The sequence below is a fragment of the Thamnophis elegans genome, chromosome 7, assembly GCF_009769535.1.
Source record: "Thamnophis elegans isolate rThaEle1 chromosome 7, rThaEle1.pri, whole genome shotgun sequence".
NCBI lineage: Eukaryota > Metazoa > Chordata > Lepidosauria > Squamata > Colubridae > Thamnophis > Thamnophis elegans.
The window spans coordinates 61,024,313-61,047,319 of NC_045547.1; the positions used below are offsets into that span (position 1 = coordinate 61,024,313).

The following is a 23,007-nucleotide window of genomic DNA, read 5'->3' on the forward strand; positions in this document are numbered from 1 at the left end:
TTATTTATTTCATCATTGTATTTATTCAATTCCCATTTTTAAAAGACATAAATTTAACAAGTTAATACGTGCTTCTAAAGTGTTTATATAATAACTCATAATATATAAAGACATATATTACAGTATGAAAACTAAAAAATGAGGCTAGAGTAATAGCTCTAGTGAAAATTATGGAGTAGGGTACTCAAGTCTTTTGGGGAGGAGGACTATATATTACTTAATTAAAAAGTAGATTTATTTTAATTGGTGAAAGCCATAAATGTGAATTTTCTCTCTGTAAGTCTATCTTGTAGTTGTTGTTTTATAATACATACCTTTAGTTGCTATAACTTGTAAATCACCTTTTCTTTTTTTTAAGTTTGCAGCTTAGAACCAGAAAATGTTCAAGCTGATCCAAAGAACTATACCAGTCTCCTTGTTACTTGGGAAAGGCCACGTGTTGTATATGACACAATGATAGAAAAATTTGCTGTTTTTTACCAACAGTTGGAAGGAGAAGACCAGACAAAGCATGAATTTCTAACAGATGGTTATCAGGACTTGGTAAATGACAATTTAAAAGGTTTTCTCTAGAGCTGGGAATCAAAATGTAAGGGATTGCACATATATAGTTGATTAGATAAATTTGGATTTAAAGTGCTTCAGCAGGATAATTGTTATGACAGCTTTTGCTTACCAAGTTGATTTTACCTCATGCAGTACCCTAAAGCCATTCCCATTCCTTACAAGCATTCCCTTACTAAGACATTTCATGGATTGTGTAAATATTAGTATTTAAAAAAACCCTTACCACAGAAATAATTGGCACCAGGACTCTGTTGGTGAAATTGGTCTGATAAGGAGGCTAATATATCATCCCTACAGGCACATAGTAATCTGTTTATCTATTAGAATCTGCAAACGGGTTATTAGTGGAGTTTCCCAGGCTTATGGTACTGATGAAGATCAGCCTTCTATCCATGGATATGGACTTAGAAATGAATCAGGAATATAGGGTCATCATGGCAGCCAAGATTATCTCTAGCCTACCTCACAGTGGGGATTATGTATTAGATCTGTTTTTTAATTCAGGTCTATGGTGACATAATTTGGAATAGGGGGTGTCACTTTTAATGCCATGACATGGACACATCACTCCCTATTTGTCTTGGAGTAATCGGTGACTGCTCTACTGCAGGAAGATAGGACCTAGTTGAATAAACTAACCCAACAATTGATGGATTCTTATTGGGTTTCAGAGGGAACGTGGTTTTGTCTTGGAGCTCTGATACAAGGTTCCACCAGGGCCTTAGATGCTTGGAATGATGGTGATTGAAGTCTCCATGCTGATTATCTGGATTATCTACTTTTCAGCCAGATTTTAGACATGGTTATAGCACTGTAATAGCATTAGTCACACCTGTTGATGAATAGTGGTATAATTGCTGGAGGGGGGGCTTGGGCCTGAGCCTCTGGGTCTTCTTGGTTTTCTGGACATGTTGAGGCAGGAATCAGGCTCAAGCTTCATGTGCTGGTGGGTCCTATAACCTGCCCCAGGTCCCTACCTGACCTGCTCCACCCTCCTGAGGCACTCCTACACGCCTCACCTCAGACTCCGTCCATTGAACAACTCACAAGATCACTTAACAACCACAACCAGGAGTATTGGGATTGTAGTTATTAAGCAAAACAGTTATGTGGTGTATCATTTAATGATCACTTCACTCAACAACCAAGATTCTGGTCTCAGTTATGCTTGTAAGCAAAGAACTACCTGAATAGGCATTTTGTCAGTGTCTGGACACTGTGAGAGTCCTCTTTAACTCTGAGTGGAGTTGCATTCCCCAAACAGAGTTGATATGCTGCTTGGAGCTCTTTCTGCACTCACGGTTCATTGCATGCACATTTCTTGATCCACAGTACTTACTCATAGGCATCCTTGGTTTAGTTCCCTTCTGTTTTGATTAATATACCTGCTCTGCATGGGCCTGCTCTTAAGAACATTTAGAAGCTGCAGTGATCCACATTGTGGCATTAAGAGCAGCTTGAAATGCCCTTCTAAAGCCACTGATTCATGAGCTGAACTAGCTCCCAGTAAGCTTCTGAGTGCAAATCCAAATGGTGGTTATTGCTATGAGAGCAAAGTTATTTGTGGAATACCCTTTTTATTGTTTCTGCTAAACCTATCAGATGGAACAGGTTGTCCTACTCCATCATTTATTAAGCAGACATGGTTTCTCTGTTCCAGCACCTGGGGAATAGCATCTCCGCCACCTGCAAGATCCAGAGGGCCCTTCTCAACTGTTGGTGTTTTGTAAAGCCTTAAAAGATTTGACTTTTCCCACAAGCATAACCTTGTTGGTTATTTGCTTATAAACTGTTGGTTGCAAGATTGAAGGGATTGATTTGGACCTCCAATACACTGCATATCAATTGTTATTGTAGATGTTTTTAATTATTCTATTGGCTGTTCCTTTTTCTTTATTACTTTTAGTCTGTCAGAATCATTGCTGCAGGTTGGCAGCCGCTTTACCTGTATAAATAAATACATAAATCTCTTACAATAAAGATATTATCAGAAGCACAAGAAAAATCTGCAAATAATTAATCATCTGAAACAACTTACTATCATAAATGATGGCAAAATCAGTGTTGTGCAGTTCATCCATCATTTAAGCCAGTGGTTCCCAAAGTGGGTGGTACCGCCCCCTGGGAGGCGGGGGAATGACTTAGGGAGGCGCTAAGAGGCAATGGGGGCCACAGGAGGACGGTAAGGGGATAACCTGAAGGGGATATTCTCCCAGTGGCGTCTCAGGCAACTTTCTCTCTTGCCGCACAAGGAAACAAAGCCAAATTTGTTTATTTAACCTCCTGCTCCAGCCTCCCCTGCCCTACTACATTAAGATCCCCGCACTTCCCATTTCTGCTGGAAGCATGCAGGCCATGTGAGCGAGCAAGTGCGCGAGGCCCATGTACTCAGCCATTCTCACTCCCTCGCAGCTAAGGGTGGGAGTGTCTGAGATGCTGCTGGGAGATTGTCCCCTTTGGGTTGCTAGGACAGCAAATTTCAAGGGAAAACGCAGCTGCTGGAATCGGTGCACCTGCAATTTAATGCTCTCCAAGAAGTCTGCATTACCGGGAGCAGCAGAAGAGCAGCAGCGGGCGCCACTGCTGCCCCTGGTGACCAGCATCCTCCTCAGGAGCCTCAAGTTGCGGTCATTTGCATGTTTCTCCCGAGCTTCTCTCGGGAGATGAAATGGCAGGCACCCTCTGGCAGATCCTCTGGGTGAAAGGCGAGTGAAGGATGCAGTGACGGGAGAGGCTGGCCGTCCCCGAAGCCAGCTCTCGAGGAAGGAAGTAGAGATAAGGCCCAGAGCTCGCTTCCCTTCATCCTTCCTCCAAGAGCTGCAGGTGGCAGGAAAAACGAGGCTTCTTTGCCAGCTTCCCAGCTGGCAAAACAGAAATTTCTCCCAACTGGAAAGTATGTGTGTGTGAGAGAGAGAGTGGGTGTGAGAGAGAGAGAGAGAGAGAAAGAGAAAGAGTAAGAGAGAATAAAAGGAATGAAGAGGGAGAGAGAGACAAAAGAGAGACAAAGAGATAGAGAGAGAGAAAGAAAGAAAGAAAGAATGAAAGAAAGAAAGAAAGAAAGAAAGAAAGAAAGAAAGAATGAAAGAAAAATAGAAAGAAGGAAAGAGAAAATAAGTGGCGGGAGATAGAGACAAGAAAGAAAGAAGGAACAAAGGAAGGGAGGAAGGAAGAGAAAGGAAGAAAAGAAAGAGAGACACACACACACACAAGAAAGAAAGAATGGACATAAGGAAGAAAAAGAAAGGAAGGAAAGAAAGAAAGAGGGAAAGAGAGATATAAGAAAGAAAGAAGGAAGGAAGGAAGGAAGGAAGGAAGAAAGAAAGAAAGAAAGAAAGAAAGAAAGAAAGAAAGAAAGAAGAGAACTTGTGATCACAATTGAGCCCAAAATTTTAGTTGCTAAGCAAGAGCATTGTTAAATGAGTTTCACCACATTTTACAAGTTGGCCACTCCCACCCAGTCACATGCCCACAAAATAGGCCACACATACAGAATAGGTTCCAAAATATTTGAAACCCACCACTGGTATATGTCTATGTTTGTGAGGGAGAGAAAAAATAATTAAGGTCATTGATCTAAAGATGAAAAACTTTAGATAAAAGACAAAACTGTTTATTATCCATTTTGGGTTTCTTACATCTTTTTGTGTAAGTTTGTAATATCTTAATGATATCTGTAGCAGTTTTGTGCTTTGTGATAATACCTTACTGAGATTACTTCCGTGTACCCCACTACACCCACGTTACACCTATCCTCCGCGAGCTGCACTGGCTACCTATTGGTCTCCGGATACGCTTCAGGGTGCTAGTTATTACTTATAAAGCCCTACATGGTATTGGACCTGGGTACTTGAGAGACCGCCTTCTGCCGATTACCTCCCACAGACCCATTCGATCCCACAGATTAGGCCTCCACCGTATTCCATCTGCCAGCCAATGTCAGCTGACGACTACTTGGAGGAGGGCCTTCTCTGTGGCTGCCCCGGCCCTTTGGAATGAGCTCCCCGTGGAGATTCGGACTCTCTCCACCCTTCAGGCCTTCCGGACGGCCGTGAAGACCTGGCTGTCCCAGCAAGCCTGGGGTTGAGTTCCCCCCCCCTTACTCGAATTTGCTGTTTCTGTTGTGCTTTTAAATTGTTCGTATTGTCTGATTGTCTTTGTCTTACTTTTTGTAATTTCCCCTCCCTTGGCTTTGTTCAGCCGCCCTGAGTCCCTTCGGGGAATAGGGCGGCCTACAAATTGAATAAACTCCAAACTCCAAACTTCTTTCAATATCTACACAGGAATTATCATCTACTAAGAACAGTGAAGTAGTTACTAAATTTTACTGAGTTTACTAAGTTACTAGTTACTATCAGCACAAATGCAACATATATGTGTGTGTGTGTGTGTGTGTGTGTGTGTTGCATTTGTGCTGATAAATAAATAAGGGGAGATTAGTATAGATCTATTTCAAGCTATTTAGCTCTCATCAGCTAGCCATACCCTTACTGGATTTGAACCTGTGCTACATAGTAGACAGTTGTGTTAGCTAGTGAGCCACAGGCTCTCCTCCTTTATCATATGTGTGTGTGTGTGTGTGTGTGTGTGTGTGTGTATATATGTATTGTGCCACAACCCCTGGTATGTCCAAATATGGGAGGAAGCATACTGCTTCCTTTCTTTGTCCATCGGCTTGTCATAAGAGACCATCCAGACAGAAACCCAATATTTTTACTGTTGCCTTTGTTACATTTGTGTTGTATTTGGGCTGATTTGTGCCTTTATTTATTTATCAGCACAAATACAACACACACACACACACACACACACACACAGAGAGAGAGAGAGAGAGTACAATCTACTAGACAGTTGTGGAACCTTTACAGAATCTTGCATTGTGGTATTCAGTCAATGCTTAACAATTAATTTTCAATTGTTTTCTTCGTAACTATGGATGGGCAGAAGTGTTAGAATGTTTAAAATTGTATATTTTTATATTAAGTTAATTTGAAAGCCTTTTCTTGTCAGTGGAATTTTCTGTGACTAAAGAAATATAAAATATAACTTTATATGAAATACAGAAAGTAATAAATATGGTTTATGAATTTAAATCATTTCAGGGAGCAATTCTGAATAATCTACTGCCCAATACGAGTTATATTCTTCAGATAGTTGCTATTTGTGCTAACGGTCTGTATGGAAAGTACAGTGATCAAGTTATTGTTGACATGCCTTTAGATGACCCAGGTAAGTTTACAAAGGTAAATTTTACTTTAAAATCCACAATTGTCTTTTATTTGCAAACCAGCGCAAAACACAATGCAATGGTATTTCTATATCAGTGTTCTTCACCTTAAATATTTCATTTTCTGAGATATTTCAAAGATTCCTTTGAAATGTTAGAACCGGATTTATTGTTTTAAGATAAATATAATATCTGAGAGTCTACAATAAGCTTTATTATGAGCTGATACCAAATATATGCCTATGATTACTTTTAAAAGTATTAAATTAATTCTAGATTCAGATTCCTACTCAACATAATTCCAATTGGAGAAAAAAATAATAAGTGTCTGTGATTAAAAGAATGTATAAAACATGAGTAATTTTTATTTATTAAGGAAAGGCCTGATGGCATAGGATACAGTAATTAACAAATTCTGTTCTTATGATTCTGAAATTCCATTGCATGTGACTTTTCTAAATGAGATCAGTGGTGATGGAATTCCCTTGCTTCTTAATGTTGAATTGCTGAAATCAGACTAACAATTAATTGCACTTATTTCAAAACTTTATTTTCACTCTTGAAAGACATAATATGACTCACTTGTTTCACCTGTTTCCCACTGAAATGAATATGATCCAATTTTGCAGGTAGTATCTATTGTATTGTCACTAATTTCTTAAAAATGTTCAGCTTTCATGTAAAACAATAGTGCTATTGCACATTTGCTGGAAGGACTGAATTTCTGTGAAATATTCTTTTAGCAAATGCACCATGATGACTCAGAACCATAAATATGCTTGTATTTAACAAAAAAATTTCCAGCAGAACAAATTATCCCTTTTTTCTCATAGATGCTCTTCTTACAGACCTTTCTGTTTTAAATCTGGTTCAGAAAGGTTGGTGAACTTTCAGGATTCAACAAGAGAACAAACATCCATTCATGAAAGACTGAATTTGCTCCCTTGCTTGTTGTAATGTTTTGTTGTTGTTTTTAAAGAATATATTTCCAAACAGCTTTAAGTTGATAGTTTTTTACTCTCTTTTTTCAATCAGAGTAGCATGAATTAATAAGATTAATTAATTAATGAATTAGTAAGATTAAATTTATTTGTTATTCTCTTTACCAACAAAGAACTCATAAACCTATCCAACATTTGTTTTCTTCCAGGCAAGGAAGTGTGACATTAGGAAACTTCTTTGTTATAGAAAGCTCGAGAAACTATTTTGTCCTAGGCAGACTTATTGTGAAGAACTTGAAAAAGCTTCTGTTGCATTTCAGAGTCTTTCTTCTTGTCCCCTTTTGTGTCTTCTCAAACGAGACACATCCTGATTTTTCAGCCTGGTTTCTGGTTTATGCAAATAAAGTTCACTTGCATTTATTTCTTCATCAGTATTCAAGGGAGACCTGGCTCTTCATCGTGAGCTAATGCTGTGTTCAGTGTTTTGTTGGTAATACAAGAATAAGCAAAACTTTATCAGTGAGTGCTTTTAAAAAAGAAGAGAAGCAGTATTTATTTATTTAAAGCATAAAGATTTTGGCTGGAAGCCACCCAGTGAAATTTTTATATTTTAGAATTTTATATAATTAAATAAAAGTGTAGGATCTGAAAATATGCACTTTTAAAAAGAGGAATAGAAAGGGAAAAGGTGAATACGTTCAGGCATCACTTCTCCATGGTTATAACGTTTTCCCCAAAATAACCTCCCTGGATAATAAGCCCTCCCCAAAATTATTGCAATACAGCAGCTCTTGTTCCCCCGAAATAAGGCCAAGTCCTTATTTGAGAGGTCAAAAGAAAATAAGACCCTGTCTTATTTTCGGGGAAACACAATAGTTTGCAAAAGCAATATCTGTAAGAGAGTGCTGTAATTGTGACTAATGGATGAAATAGAAAAATATTTAAACTATGTGTGTGTTTGTCTGTGTGTGTGTGTGTGTGTGTGTGTGTGTGTGTAATCTTTCAGTATTGAGAAGCCAGGGAATATCATCATTATTTTATCCATTAGCTTCTTAGTCTTCAGAACATAACAGGTAAGACCATTTTTCCTAAACATCTAATAAATCTCTTTTTGTTTTGTTTTGTTAAAAAAAAACTGTTGCATTCCATGCTATTTTTTCCTAAATGTGGTTGTTTTTTTTTGTACACTTATGCATTTATGTACACTGTTTAAAGACCTCTGGTGAATGTTCTACACCAGAAAAGCATGGTGCATTATTTTTATGGAACTTCCAATTATGCCCAATATTCCAATTATTCTTAAATTATTAGTTATGGAGTACAGATTACACAGGCTTGGGCCAGATCACACAGGCTTGCAAGAGGTAATTGTTAAATTCCCTGAAATTTTGGGAATTGGTTGAGCCCAAATGACTGGCTTGCCAATCAACTTTTGGGTTAGCAGTACAACGATAGCAACGGAATTGCCAAAGTTGAATTTTAAACATTTACCAGCAAATCAATGGTTTTAACTTTGTCAAACTTCTTCCCTTTTAGCTTGTGATTTGCAAAAAATAGCATGCCTACATAGATTTATTTTTTCCTCAGATCAGATTAAAAAACTTGATATGGTTGTTGAGTAGCCTAAGATAAAAAATATTGAGTTTATTTAAATATATTTAAATTCTGCCCTGCTTTAGAATGAGGTTTATGATATAATACAATAATAAAAAACTAAAAGATAAATAATTACTGATAATGAAAAATTGCAGATTTATTAAGATGATATTTGTCTTGGTTTACTAGCAGTCAGTTCCCAATGTCTATTTTATGCTGTTATACCACACCCAACCTTATAAGTTATTAAAAGATTACAATCAGTAATAACATAACCTTGTAATAAATGAAAATGTCAGAATAACTTCTTAGACTAATTCTAACATTCCTATGGAATGGGCTGTACAGATGGACATGTTCAATAGATTCAAGTTTAAGAAAGTCACAAGGGTGCATTTATTTTCATGCTTCCTTAATAAACAGACTAAGATATAATGTGGGAATTCATGACTGGGAATTTGACATTTTTTGTTTGGAAAAACTTAATCACAAATTTAATATTTTGGAAGATGGTGAGGATATTATTTGTACTACACATTATCAATTTTAAATATATTATTTACTTAAAATATTTGATCCCAACTTTAAATATTCATCAAAATACTAAAACAGAAAATATTAAAACAGAAAATAATTCAGAGATGGTAATATCATGAATAAAATATGGGACGAGTATATTCCAAAGTATAGTATAACCAGTTCTAAATTTAAGACACACAAATACAACTCTGGTACTATATGAATCAAAAAATAGATACCTAGATTGCATTTTCTACAGTCACATATAACTTGGTCCTTGATCATAGAAGTTCCAATATTAAATTAAAGATTAGTTTTTTTTAATTTTCCCTAAACATTTGTATCCTAGAATAGATTGATTCTATCAGAGTTTTTTAGATAATTATTTATGCTCCTTCGATCATGTAATATCAGTACTTTATAATATTTCTGCTATATACCATACTACATGTCAGAAATAATTGTGCTGGAAACCAGAGTACAGAAATTATTCAGTAATTCCATTAAAACTTTTAAAAAATATTTGTAACATGATTTTTTTTTAAAAAAAAACTTTAGAATAAATCTTAAGCACTAAAATAATTTATTGCCTATGAATTTAAAATTTTAGTTTAAACATTCATATTTTTATTTTGTAGAAATTGAACTGTTTCCTGAATTGACTGAAACAGAAGATTATGAGGTATGGTTATTACATTATCTTGCAAGAGATTATGCTCCTGCTATTAGAAAATAAAAGTGTTGTGTTTAATAGAATATTCAGTGTGAATATTTTGACATTTGAAGTAAAATATTTAGCTGTCACAAAGTCAGTCTAAAGCATTCTAAATAATATGGCAAGTTATATTAAAGCATGAAAAATGATTACAGGGCTGCAATTCTATAACATGTGTAAAGGAAGATCCTTTGAACTAACAGCACATACCGTATTTTTCAGAATATAAGATGCACTTTTCCCCCTAAAAGTGGCTGAAAATTTGGGTGTATCTTATACTCTGAATGTAGTCCCACCCACCCACCAGCCTCTACCCTTTGGCCTCCATGCATTCTCTTCCTGGCTTCAGAGATTTCCACTGACAATGGCTTGTGTTTTTTGGCTGTGTGCATTGCGTTTTCAGCCTCCAAATGCTTGATGTGCAGTGCCCAAAATGGCTACCCAGAACAGCTGCTGCCTTCTCTTACCCTTTCCCCACTTTGCCTGCTTTAGTCACTGGAACTCCCTCCAAGGATCAGCTGTGTTTTTGAAGCTGTTTTTCAGCCCAAACACAAGCTAAGCAATCTTCCATGCTTTGCCTGCTTTTCTAATTGCTGCTCCCTCTGACAATCAGCTGTGCTTTAGAAGCACAGTCCCCACCATCCCCAACCTCAAAACCAGCAAGCGAACTAATGTGCGGAAGCTCACCAGGCTAAGGACTAGCCAGATGAATACCTGGTAGGCAGAATTCCCCCCGCCCCCTATTTTCCTCTCCAAAAACTAAGGTGTGTCTTATACTCTGGTGCATCTTATACTCCCAAAAATATGGCATATCTCAGTAGACACTTGTAAGACATGCCTATTGATTGGTGAACCTATGACACGAGTGCCACAGGTGGCACGCAGAGCCATATTTGCCAGCACGGCAGCCCTTGGCAGCCCTCCGCTTCGGCGCACATGTGTGTGCCGGCCATCTGATCTTTCACCCTCCCCAGGCTTCAGGAAAGCTTCTGGAGCCTAGAGAGGGCAAAAATCAGGCCCAATGGGCCAACCGAAAGTTTGGAAATGAGCTTCCGATTGGCCCATTGGGCCTGTTTTTTCCCTCCCCAGGCTCCAGAGACTTTCTTGAAGCCTGGGGAGAGTGCAAATGGCCTCCCTCGGCCCCCCAGAGGCCTCTGGAGGGCCACGGGAGGCTGTTTTTGCCCTACCCAGGCTTCAGGAAATACTCCCCTATGGGAGTTGCTCGCACGTGTGCAGTAGGGGGGCTGCTCGGGCATGTGCAGATGGGGAGGCACTCATGCAGGTGGGCAGGCAGATGCGCACAATAGCGTGCACACACACAGTTTTGTCACATCTTTAGAAAAAGGTTAGCCCTCACTGGGCCATTTGATTCATACCAATTTATATCGACGAACAGATACTAAAGCATCTTCTCAAAAATATATATATTATACAGAATGCAGAAAAAAGCCATACCCCAAAATAGGTTTTGGCATGTGTTCTTTTAAATACGTTTCCCAGTCATGCTGTACTTCATACTGTTTGAGCAGATGAAATTTTGAATGTTTTGATAAACTGTACATTTTGTATCAATAACTATTATCAAGAGAGATGGGAAATAATCACACATAGAGCTTATTATTAGATGGGAATCAAATATCATGACATCAAATGATTTTCTGGTTCATTACCATGTGTATTTCTTAATAGTGATTATGTATATCACTGAAAACATTCTGTATGTTTGCAAAATTCTGGAATATTGCTAATTCCAAAAACAACTTGGATGCTACTTTTGGCAGTCTTTTTCTAAAGGATAATCCAGAGAGAGGCCACATTGCAGTACTCTATCACAGGGGTCCCCAACCCAGGCCGCAGTCCAGTACCAGGCCATTTCAGAACTGGACTGTTGAAGCGGCAGGTGAGTGTGGGCGCAGCTCCATTTATGTGAGCGGTGGGTGTATGTGCCCGCCACTCACACAAATGGAGTCATTCACTTGTGTGCACATGCCCTCCACTTGCATGTAACCATTTCCTCCCCCCTCCACCAGTCCGCAAAGCCAGGGGATCACTGCTCTGCTACTATAAGCTACAGAAATACACGTCTTTATAATATCTTAGTTCATTTGTCCAGGCATTATTTAAGAGGACATTAACTATATTTTACACACGTTTTTAAAGGAGGAAGATGAAATGGAAGATGAAAGGACAGGGTTGGATGAAGACGCTACTGTAATTGCCAGTAGAGATAGTGCAACAAACCAAATCAAAAAAAGCAAGTTCCAGTTTACCACATCTAGCTACAGTCAGGAAAGGATGGAAACAAAATTCAGTGAAGATGGAATACCGAGATATTTCACAGAAGAGAAATACTTACACGATCGCTCCAAAGCAACTTTTGATCAAACTTTTCCACCTTTCACTGAAGGACTAAAGGAGGAAGAGAATAACCCCATGGAATTTCAAGCAGCAACAGCAATTGTTCCTCCTGCAAGCAGCTCCACCAAAGGTAATGAGGAAGAGTATGCACACACTTTTTCTGGCAATGAAACAACCAGAGAATCTGCTGCTGATAGTAATGAAGATGATATAGAGGTATCTGCTTTTAAGCCTGACCTAGAAACTGATGACTCTTGGGGTTCCATTCCTATCACCTCTGCTACCCGGTTAGTTACTTTGGAGACATCTCAGGAAAATACGTTTAGTTCTGGAAGTCCAGACACAACCACACAGGATGATCTTTCTCAAAACTATGTCAAAATTCTATCAGATGACATGTTACCCTCAAAAGCAGAAGAATCTGCCCCCAAAATATCTGCAATCAATGAAAATGAGTGGTATCCTAATAGCACAGATAGTACTGCTGTTGCATTGGATAGCAAGGATCTTTCTAACGTTAATTCCCCTATTCCTACAACAGCACTTTATCCTAATGATCCCGAGGGGCCACAAGATACTTCAGTTGCAGTTACAGTATTGCTACATTCTTCTACCTTTGCTCTCTCCTCTTCTGAGTTATCATCTTACTCTGTCTCATCAAATTCTGAAGAACGTGGCTCTGCTTCTTCTGGAAGTGAGGTACTCTCTCAGACAACTCAAGCAGTTTATAATGGTGAGATACCACTTCAACCTTCCTACAGTAGTGAAGTGTTTCCTCTAGTCACCCCTTTATTGTCTGACACTCAGTTGCTCAACATTTCCCCTGAAGCATCAAGTAGTGATGTGACCTTGCATGCTACACCTGTATTTCCCAGTGTTGGTATGTCATTTGAATCCACCTTGTCTTCCTATGATGATGTACCTCTGCTTCCATTTTCCTCTGCTTCCTCCAGTAGTAAAATGTTTCACCATTTATATATGGTTTCTCAAACATTTCCACAAGTTGCTCCAGCTATTGAAAATGATAAAGGGTCTCTGCATGTTTCTTTGACATTGGAGGAGGGTGGCACATTAACCAAATCATGGCTCACTCAGTTTTCTGATGTGACATCATATCAGATGGTCCATGCTACTTCAGAGACATTGGGATTTGGCCATGATAGAACTCACTTGTTATCTCAAGTGGAGCCACCCAGCAATGATTTCAATGGGCATGAAGTGTCTACAATGTCTGAATCTGTTTATGCTTTATCTGGTAATATGGGTTCTCCTCAAACTGTTGCTGCTTCTTATCACACGTCTGAATTTGTGCATGAGTCTGTTGGCACATTTCATCATGGTCCATTGTTTAGCATCTATAGCAATATGCCGGTGCCTAAGCCTTCTTCTGCAGTCTCGCAAGCTGATACTTTTCTGCAGCCTCCATGTTTTCTTTCTAGTGAAACGGATTGCTCTGAAGCTCATTCTGGTAGTGAGTCCCTTTTGCCTGACACAGATATTTGGTCGGTACTGAAAGCTTCTTCGCATGTTTCTTCCAGTGAAGTAATGTGCAGCACACCTGTATTCACAGGTGAAGTTGAGATGACTCCCCAAAATGGTGTAATGCATGGATATGACAAAGGACTGCAAATTTCTGCTTCTCATACTGGAAATGAAATGACTGAACCTCCTCCATCCATTTCTAATTATGAGATTCCTAAGCAGGATACACGTCCTCAAGAAAGCCTCATTACTGTCTCTAGTGCAAAGGGAATCCTGCCAGGATCTATTGCTTTTCCTGCTACTAAGGTGTTTGATTATTATGTTAGTAAGCGCTTGGAAAATGTTCCTATTCGGTCTTTGCATGTTGCAACTCCGGTCTTTGATGACACTTTGCTTAAGCCTATGCTTAGTGCAAACTCACAGCAAGCTTCCTCTACCCCTGCTTCTAGCAAAACACTGCCTTCTCCCAGCCAGCAGTACTTTTACTGGGCTTCAGCTACCCTAAATAATATTTCATTGCTGCAAACCTCATTTCAATCCTCCAATGATGATACAGTGCGTAAAACATCTGTGCCTGATGATCCAGTACTGGTTGAAAATGTTACAAATGGTCATAGTAGTAATTTTGTTTTTAACCAAATATTGCCTCAAATAGCCACAAATGCAGCTGAATATAAAAAAGTATTGCATTCTACATCAAAACCATCTGCTGTAAATATATCCCATACTGTTGGTAAGGCTTTCAGTTCGCCAGAAAATTTAACGTTTCCCCATATAAGTGATGAGTACATCTCTCCCTATTTGCATAAGAGTGAAGACATACAACAGGTTTCTCCTTCCTTGTATAATAATGGTGTGCCGTATCCACCAACCTATTTTGAAAATAAAAATGCTTTCCCCTTGAATGCAGTGAATACAGTGACTATTCCTATTGGGCCAACTGAAATGTTGCCAAATGCAGCTACCTTTGCTCACAATCTTCCAAATGATTGGCCAAAGGCTGAGTCTCTCACTTTATCCTCAAGTGCTAAGATAGTTGATGTGACATTTTCTATGCCTGAAGTAATCTCTGATTCTATTCAGCATGCGTCTATCAATGCACCAGATACACATAGATCTCTTACGGCTGATTCTTCCAGCAGTGAAGGCAGCAAAAGTTTAAACCCTCTATTAATTCCCACTCAATTGCTCCCCACAACCAGTTCTGATCATGAACCATGGTCTTCTCTGGTTGATCATGAATACGATGAGTATGATAGTGGCTTGCCTGTAAGTGGTTGTCACACATGCATTTCCAACAGAGAAACTCGGGAAGAGGTAGATGAGCCAGCTACTGACCTAAACAATGCAAACAGTCATCAGAACATAATTAGAAAACTACATTTTGAAAGGCCTCAGAAAAAGGAAGCGAAGAAAATCCTTAGTTCTCTGTCAAAACATACAGTTACTGAGGAGACTGATCAACTCAAGCAAGCGTCAGTTCCCGCCATGGCCCCAAACAGGAAGATGAAGAAGCACGGTGATCAGGCTTTACTGGATAATTCTGCTCAGACTCTTAGCAACCCATTGCCAAGAACATTAGAATCTAAATCTTGGTCAGTTTTTACCAGTGATGAAGAAAGTGGTTCTGGCCCAGGTACCTCAGATAGCATAAATGAGGAGATGTCAACAGATTTCAGTTTCTTTGGTGTTAATGAACATGACTTGGAAGGGGTGGTTGGAACAGGTAACTCAGAATTAACTCCTGGACTGCAAGAGTCATCAATAGAATTCATATCTAGAGCTGTCTCCACAGTCTTCAACATTTCTGAGGCAGGTTAGTTGTGGGTGGGTATTCATGATTTGCATAGCTACAGCAGCCTTCTAATTTGATTTTAATATCTTTTTAAAGAGAATTCTGTGGATTGTAGGGCAATACTATGAGAAGGCCCATGTTTATTCAAAACAATGTATTCTCTGAATCTAGGAAATGTTCATTAATATGACACTTTTTGGAGATTGTGTGAAACATTTTCTTTATGTTAGCTTACATTCTAATATAATACAAAAGAAAAAATGAAGGGGGATGGGAAGAAAACAAAGCATCAGTATTGACTTTTAGAGCTATGCATTGATTTTATAGTATTCAGCTGGAATAGCTGAGGATAAGACAATTCTTGGTAAGGAAAAGTTTTTTATTTCAATTGTTTTGGCATAAAGGCTTTGCTATCTGCCCTCACACTAAAACTGAAAGAAGAATTAAATATCTTTCTCTATATCAACATGACTTAATTTAAAATAAACACTAGGGAACTAAAATCAGTTTTTTATTCACATGATATAATGCAATGTGAAAATTATGGTCTCATATGATACAGATTTATATTAAATTTGGTAAATTGAGTGTAAACTGCACTCTGAAGCTGTACCTGTAGAGGGCAGTATTATATAACCTTTTATCTTTTGTGTGTAGGAAAGAATTGTGTATTTAAGTTTTTGAGACTTCAGCCTCACATACAACAATTTGAGCTACTGTGCATGATTATAAGGCTAAAAATTCTGAGGAATACCATTTATTTTATTTTATTTTTTCTTTTTACCTTCACTGAAATGATGTTATGGGTATTCAGCATAGAGTTTAGATCATTGCATGAAATATTCACCATAGGAACAATCCAGTAAAATGTATATCCATATGTCACACTGACTGAACAGCTTTCCAATAGTATCATTAATCAGATTATTGACAATTTGTATAAAGGGAAGAAATGAAATATACAAAGAGAGATTTTAAAAGTTAAGTGAGGACAATACATTTAATTTAATCTAATTAACAATATAGTATGTTGTGTGCATTTCACCCTAAGCAGCAATTAAAGGATACATTAGAAATGTTGCATGCTATGCTTCATGGGAAGTAACCTTTGATTTTTCTGCCTCTTCCTGGTATTATAACAGTATTTCCTTCTACTCTGCTTTATTTTTATTTCAGCAGAGCAGCAGTTAAACATTAATATTTTCTATGAAGCAGTATTTTGCTAATCAACTAGAAATGCACATAAAATCCAAGTACAAGAAATAGGAGTGTTGAGTAAGCCTGAAGTTGTGTAAATGGTTTTTAAGTGTCCTTCATGCACACGAGAGACCATCTATCTCTTCATGGATTTTCAACTCTAAATGAATGGATCGAATATTAGACTTACCTATGGCTGTGGCTGAGAGACTTTATTTATTTAGCAGTTTACAATAAAACAAAACGTAAAATTCAGTGACCTAGGCATTTGACTCTATCCCATATGTATGAATAAAGCTTTTTTGTCCCTAAATAAATGAGGTGTCCCATTGCAGGGGTCTCCAACCTTGGCAACTTTAAGACTTGTGGACTTCAACTCCCAGAGTTCCTCAGCCAGCTGAGGAACTCTGGGAGTTGAAGTCCACAAGTCTTAAAGTTGCCAAAGTTGGAGATTTCTGCCCCATTGTAGTGATTCATAATTGCAGAATGACGGGCCTCCCTTTGAAGCAGCAGGGTCTGCACGTATAAGTTATTTTCTGAAGGGCCAGCAGCAGCACAGCTTGCAGCTTGGGTGGAGCAGCACTTACAGGTTGTTACCATATCTGAATTGCACAAATCCAGACAACTATAAGACAACAAAGAGCCGAAGTGGCGCAGTGGTTAGGGTGCAGTACTGCAGGCCACTTCAGCTGACTGTTATCTGCAGTTCAGCGGTTCTAATCTCACTGGCTCAAGGTTGACTCAGCCTTCCATCCTTCCGAGGTGGGTGAAATAAGGACCCAGACTGTGGGGGCAATATGCTGACTCTGTAAACTGCTTAGAGAGAGCTGAAAGCCCTATGAAGCGGTATATAAGTCTAACTGCTATTGCTAACACAACTGAGAATTTTCTGTATCTCTTGGATGCCACCCAGAGTTCATATTATGTAGCACAGAATAAGGGTGGTCACTGTGCCATCCACAGCCCTCCTCTGCCGGTGACTAATTCTATCTCCATTCTGCAAACCTAGGCAAATGCCAAGGTACTTCTGTGAGTGTGCACTAGTCTTTTAGCAGACCGTGATGTGGGGTGTTAGAATGAAGATCCAGGATGGGCTGCAATTCTTGCAGATCCCAAGGTGATCATCATCCCTGCTTTTACTGCATTTATGTCACTGACTTTAAACAGAAATACCTGTTATTCCAAATGTGCAGGATTGTAGTAAATACATGAATTTTGGCAAGGAGGATTATCTCATCAATAGCATTCCTTTAGAAGTAGGGAAAAAATAGCAGATTTTTTGTGTTGCTCTATAAATGGCCTTTAAATGCAGTCCATTATTCTCCATTCACTATATGGTACTCATTATGTTTGCAAGGCTCCTAAATACCCCAGAATCTTCAGTGGAGGAAAAAAACTCTTCAATGCTTTTACATGTTTTGATTATTTTTTTTCTGCATTAAAACCACATGGAAATTCTAATCAGATTATGCCGGTCAGATCTGTGTGAATAAGACAAATTTGAAAGTAGAAGGATCAGTTGTCCTGAACAGATTCTTGACAGTCAATAGATTATTACAAAGGCTGCTTACCTTTTTTTGGCTATGCATTTTGATGTATGAAATCTACAGTTTATCTCCTTCCATTGTCAATAATATAAATTCAGAAATCTGAATACGTTTTTTTAAAAAACCTCAATTGCTTTACAGGTATTAAGACGTTCTGTTCAGTCTTGTATTGCTGATTGCTTAAAATAGAGAAGCATAATGTTATTTTAGATGCTAATACATGTGGGACGCAATGGTTCAGTGGCTAAGATGCTGAACTTGTCTATCAGAAAGGTCGGCAGTTCAGCAGTTCGGATCCCTAGCACCGCATAACAAAGTGAGCTCCTGTTATTTGTCCCAGCTTCTGCCAACCTAGCAGTTCAAAAGTACCTAAAATGAAGGTAGAAAAATAGGGACCACTTTGGTGGGAAGGTAACAGTGTCCCATGTGCCTTCTGCGTTTAGTCATGCCGGCCACATGACTATGGAGACATCTTCGGACAGCGCTGGCTCTTCGGCTTTGAAACGGAGATGAGCACCGCCCCCTAGAGTCAGGAACGACCAGCACATATGTGCAAGGAGAAACTTTACCTTTACATATGTGCAGTTGGGTATGAATAATGACTGCCTTTTTCCCTTGGGATTTTGTGAAAGTTTATGTGCACCCATCTCTTGCACAGCACCTACTTTTTCATGATGTTACAGTGAACAAAGTGCTATTTGGTTTAGATTCCATACAAGCTGTATCAGTCTTTCTCCTTTCCCTTTCTTTCTTTCTTTCTTTCTTTCTTTCTTTCTTTCTTTCTTTCTTTCTTTCTTTCTTTCCCTTTTTTGGTCTTTCCAAATCTGCTTAGCAGGATCACTGACCTCTTTACAGAAGGAGAAATCCATTTTGCTAGCCATATCAATTCTGTTGATTGTTGGACGTAACTCCATGGACCACACAACATCTTCTTGAAATCATTGTCAGGATCTCTTAAGTGTAATAATAATTTACAATTGATCCTCATTTTTTTTTTAAAAAAAAAATCAGGGCTTATTTCTCTAGTCTTGTGATAGAATATAAATACAGACTTTTCCATCAAGTTGGGTACTTACTAAAATATAAACTACAAACTTTGGCCAAGAAATGCATTTTCTATTTGTCTTGATAGAATCATTTATTTCAGATAATAGGTTTTCAAATTTGGCACCCTGTCATGCTGTCCTCCCCATCCCATTATTATTACTGTTTTCATTTTCAACCAAGAGCTCAGATATATGTATGGGTTCCACAAATGCATTTATATTGTCATTGCTGTGAAATTTACTTAGAAATACTTCACAATATGTGCCTGTGTCTCGAGACTATGTTAATACTTCAAATATACTCTATGAAGACTTAGAAGATTATAATTTTAGCTTCTAGCGTCTACTCTTCTCAATAGATCATTACAATATATTGAGCTTTTATGGAAACATTTATAATTACAGAAGAATACCTGCTGTTTGATGTCAATATATTAATGAAGAAAAGCAGACATTTTGATACAAAACATTCTACAAGTTCTCCTGGAAGAAAGGTTAAGCCTGGTCTATTTCTAGCTTGTATTATTATTATAATAATAAAATCCTATTTTTTATGGGAGTTGCCTTAATGCAGGTCTGATCTTCAACGAAGAGCATATTCAAAACCTTTAATTATAAAGTATGAGTAAAGACTAAAATGGTAAGTTAGAAACAGTAATTGCATCTTATCAGCATTAAACTATAGGGAAACATATATGAAATTATTTTTATTGTTTCTTACCATAAGTAAATAAAGTACATGGTTACTTTATTATTCTGGATTGAATCAAACGTGATTTTTTTTTCACCATAAAGATCATGAATGGCAAATTTGGACTCTGAGGGGGTTCAGCTGCTTAAGCGTGACTTCTCCTGCTTTGCTGCCTTTTCTGTCTATTTCCCTTAAACTGGTTTGCAAATGTACATGTGCTGTCTATGTATACACACGTTCACACACATTTTGCTCTGTGTGCTAAAGCATTGGGGTAAGTGACAATAACCTAGGGTTCTGAAATCATGGCCAGTTATGTGGTGTCTTTTTGCCAAAGTTTAAATATAGGCTGTTTCAATTTTCTCCGACTGCAGAAGCAAGTAATAGTAGCCATCAGTTGATTATTGGACTGCCAGAACAGAAGACAGTTATACCCCTTGTGATTGTATCAACCTTGACATTCACCTGTCTAGTGATACTTGTTGCTATTCTAATATATTGGAGGTAAGCTTTACTTTTTTGTCAGCCTCGTTTGTACTCTTACATTTTTGTTGATAATTTCTGTACCTGAACTGGTAAATCCTGTTTGGATAAGAGAGTTAATGAATTCAGATGAATGACTTTAATAGAAAATCATACTTGAAAGTCTGAACATTAGTTTCTTGTTTGAAGTAAAATTTCAACCACATTAAAATGCTGTTAAAATATTAAGAACAATTCTAAATATGCACTGACATTGAGCAAATGGTGGCTGATACTTTTTCAACTAAAGTAATACATTATGCTGGATAAATGGATCAGTGATGGGATTCAAAAAAATGTATTACCAGTTATGTGGGCACGGCTTGGTGGATGTGGCATGGTGGGCATGGCAGGGGAAGGATATTGTAAAATCTCCATTCCCACCCCAGTTCAGAGGAAGGATACTGCAAAATCCCCATTTCTTCCCAGTCAGCTGGGACTCGGGAGGCAGAGAATATATGGGAGCACAGCCAGTCAGAGGTGGTATTTACCGGTTCTCCGAACTATTCAAACTTTTTGCTACCAGTTCTCCAGAACTGGTCAGAACCTGCTGAATACCACCTCTGAAATGAATGGTTTTCTGGGTTATGTTATATACAATAGCAGAGTTGGAAGGGACCTTGGAGGTCTTCTAGTCCAACCCCTTGCCGAGGGGATTATTTATTCTGGGACCATTTCTTTGAATTGTTGAGGAGATGATTTCTCCACAACTTAAGGTCCAAGCAAACTACTAGTATGAAGATGCACATCTCCTCAACAATTGAAGCATATTTTGGTGAATCCCTAGTTGTTCTTTATCGCACATTTAAGCCAGTTCTGTTAATATTTGTATGTGAAAACTCATGGATATTGTGATTATTAGTACTTTGTGTAAAATAGAAGTGCAGTGTTTTCAGTTGATATGAGGGATTGGGAACATCATCAAAAAAAGGCATGAATTTCAACTAATAATTGGATCTCAGTTTGTATCATTGTCTCAAAACACACATTTATCAGATTCATTTTAAAGTGCAAATCAAGCAACATTTCCCATCTCTCTTATCTTCTTGGCACATCTTAATTCTGGATGTGGTAAAGTCACACAAAAACAGATGAGAAATATTAAAATTGTTTTGTAGAGCAAGGAATTAATTACATATTGCATTTGAAATATATAATACAGAGACTTACAGGGCATTCTAATTCATCATCTTCAACTCCTCAACATTTACAGCTTTGTCTCAATGGAAGTTGACAAAAATTTCATCTTGTCAACTTCCATTAAGACTAATTGTTTATTTTGTGCCAGTTAGCAAAGATTTGTGTCTTGGCCATTTCATGAAATGTGCAAAGTTTACGGCAATGTTTAGTCAAGTCATCTATGATTTAACATTCTCCTTGCAGCTTCCCATAAGTAAACCTGCTCCCCATAGTATTGTTCTTGCCCAAAAGTTTGAAAATAATAATATAGTAATAAATAGTAAATAATAATTGCTGATAAATAATAGTTTGTGATTAGGCAGTAGCCAGCTAGTAACACTTGCAATCTACACACACACACACACACACACATCCCTGAACACTTTCTTTTCCACATATGGCTATCAGGAGCATGTCTCCTTGTCCTCTTCAGGCCATTTCTCTGCTTCAAAGTCTGCAAATTCTAACTCCTGCTGGACTTGAACCAATTTCCTGCCACTTTCCCAGAATAAGAAATCAATTGCTGTACTTGCCATGTATTTGAGGTTATTCTTTTTAGAGCTTCTGCTGTGTTCAGATCCCTCTTTTGACACCATTTAATACTTGTGTCAGGTAAGAAAAGACCAGTGCTGTTTCATACAAGAATAAAGCTTTCCCTCTGTCTTAACACAGAAATATTCCAGAATTTGGAACTCTATTTGCTTGGAATAGTTTGTGACTTAAACATCTAAACTCCTTTTGATTGAAATTCATCTCATTTGACTTAGTAAATCAGGTTAATTAGCTGAATATTCTGGCTATTTAAGTTGCCCAAATTAACTATTGCTTACATATGTTTTAAGTATTATTTCATCATCTTATATGCTAACTCATGGTGCTTCCATATTTTTTTTAAAAAATCCTAATTTACATCTTGATATTTGCTTTTTCCATTGCAAAAAGTTTATTGAAGCACAATGAAGCACCAGTGTAAAAGATTTTTCTATCCACTATACTATATTAGTATTTAAATCAGTGGAAGCATAATAGATTTGAAAATTTAAAAAATCCAGTTTCATTAATTTATGTAATAGTCAGAAAACAAATACAAAATGAAAAAAAAAGAAAGGACTCATTCGGATGAGTGGTGCTTTCTTTGCAGCTGTCTCATATTAAAAAAACATATTTGGTAAATAATATTTCTGATAAAATAAATGATCCATATAAAGTGTTATTAGTAGGCATAATTATCTAAAATTGATTTTTTTAATTAAGGAAAAACTGCATTGTTTGAAGCTGAAGCTGATTAGTACTGGTTTTTAATTTGCTAATAGCATGCTCTTACCAGATGCTATTTCTATTATCATCACATCTGGAGTACTGAAAGAATATTCAAATTATGTTATGAAACACAGTAAATGTTTTGACTTAAATTGCTAACTTTCTTTATTGATCAATGAAATGTTCTGTAATCTATAATGAATGGGCATGGATGAGGAGTACAGCAGGGTGATGATCATTTGATTAACTAACCTTTCCTCCCTGAATTTTACCTGTTTTATTGGAAACTACTGGAATCTCTTCACAATGGTTTACTTGTTCATTAAATCCAATATCCCTGGAGAAACATATCTCAGTATAATATAAAA

The 23,007-nt window shown here is 37.7% G+C and overlaps 1 protein-coding gene across 4 annotated transcripts in view; it reads left to right on the forward strand.

The window, feature by feature from the left end:
• The window catches only part of PTPRZ1 (protein tyrosine phosphatase receptor type Z1), a 58,074-nt gene that overhangs the window by 10,181 nt on the left and 24,886 nt on the right, over positions 1–23,007 (forward strand). Inside the window, exons 6-11 of one of the 4 annotated variants that reach the window (XM_032220985.1) lie at positions 359–543; positions 5,667–5,793; positions 9,486–9,529; positions 11,723–12,050; positions 12,462–12,653; positions 20,053–20,182. In XM_032220985.1, coding sequence (XP_032076876.1) covers positions 359–543; positions 5,667–5,793; positions 9,486–9,529; positions 11,723–12,050; positions 12,462–12,653; positions 20,053–20,182 — 1,006 coding nt within the window. Of the gene's footprint in view, positions 1–358; positions 544–5,666; positions 5,808–9,485; positions 9,530–11,722; positions 12,654–20,052; positions 20,183–23,007 lie in introns of those variants that run through there. The other 3 variants (XM_032220986.1, XM_032220987.1, XM_032220989.1) reach the window with 3 other exon arrangements.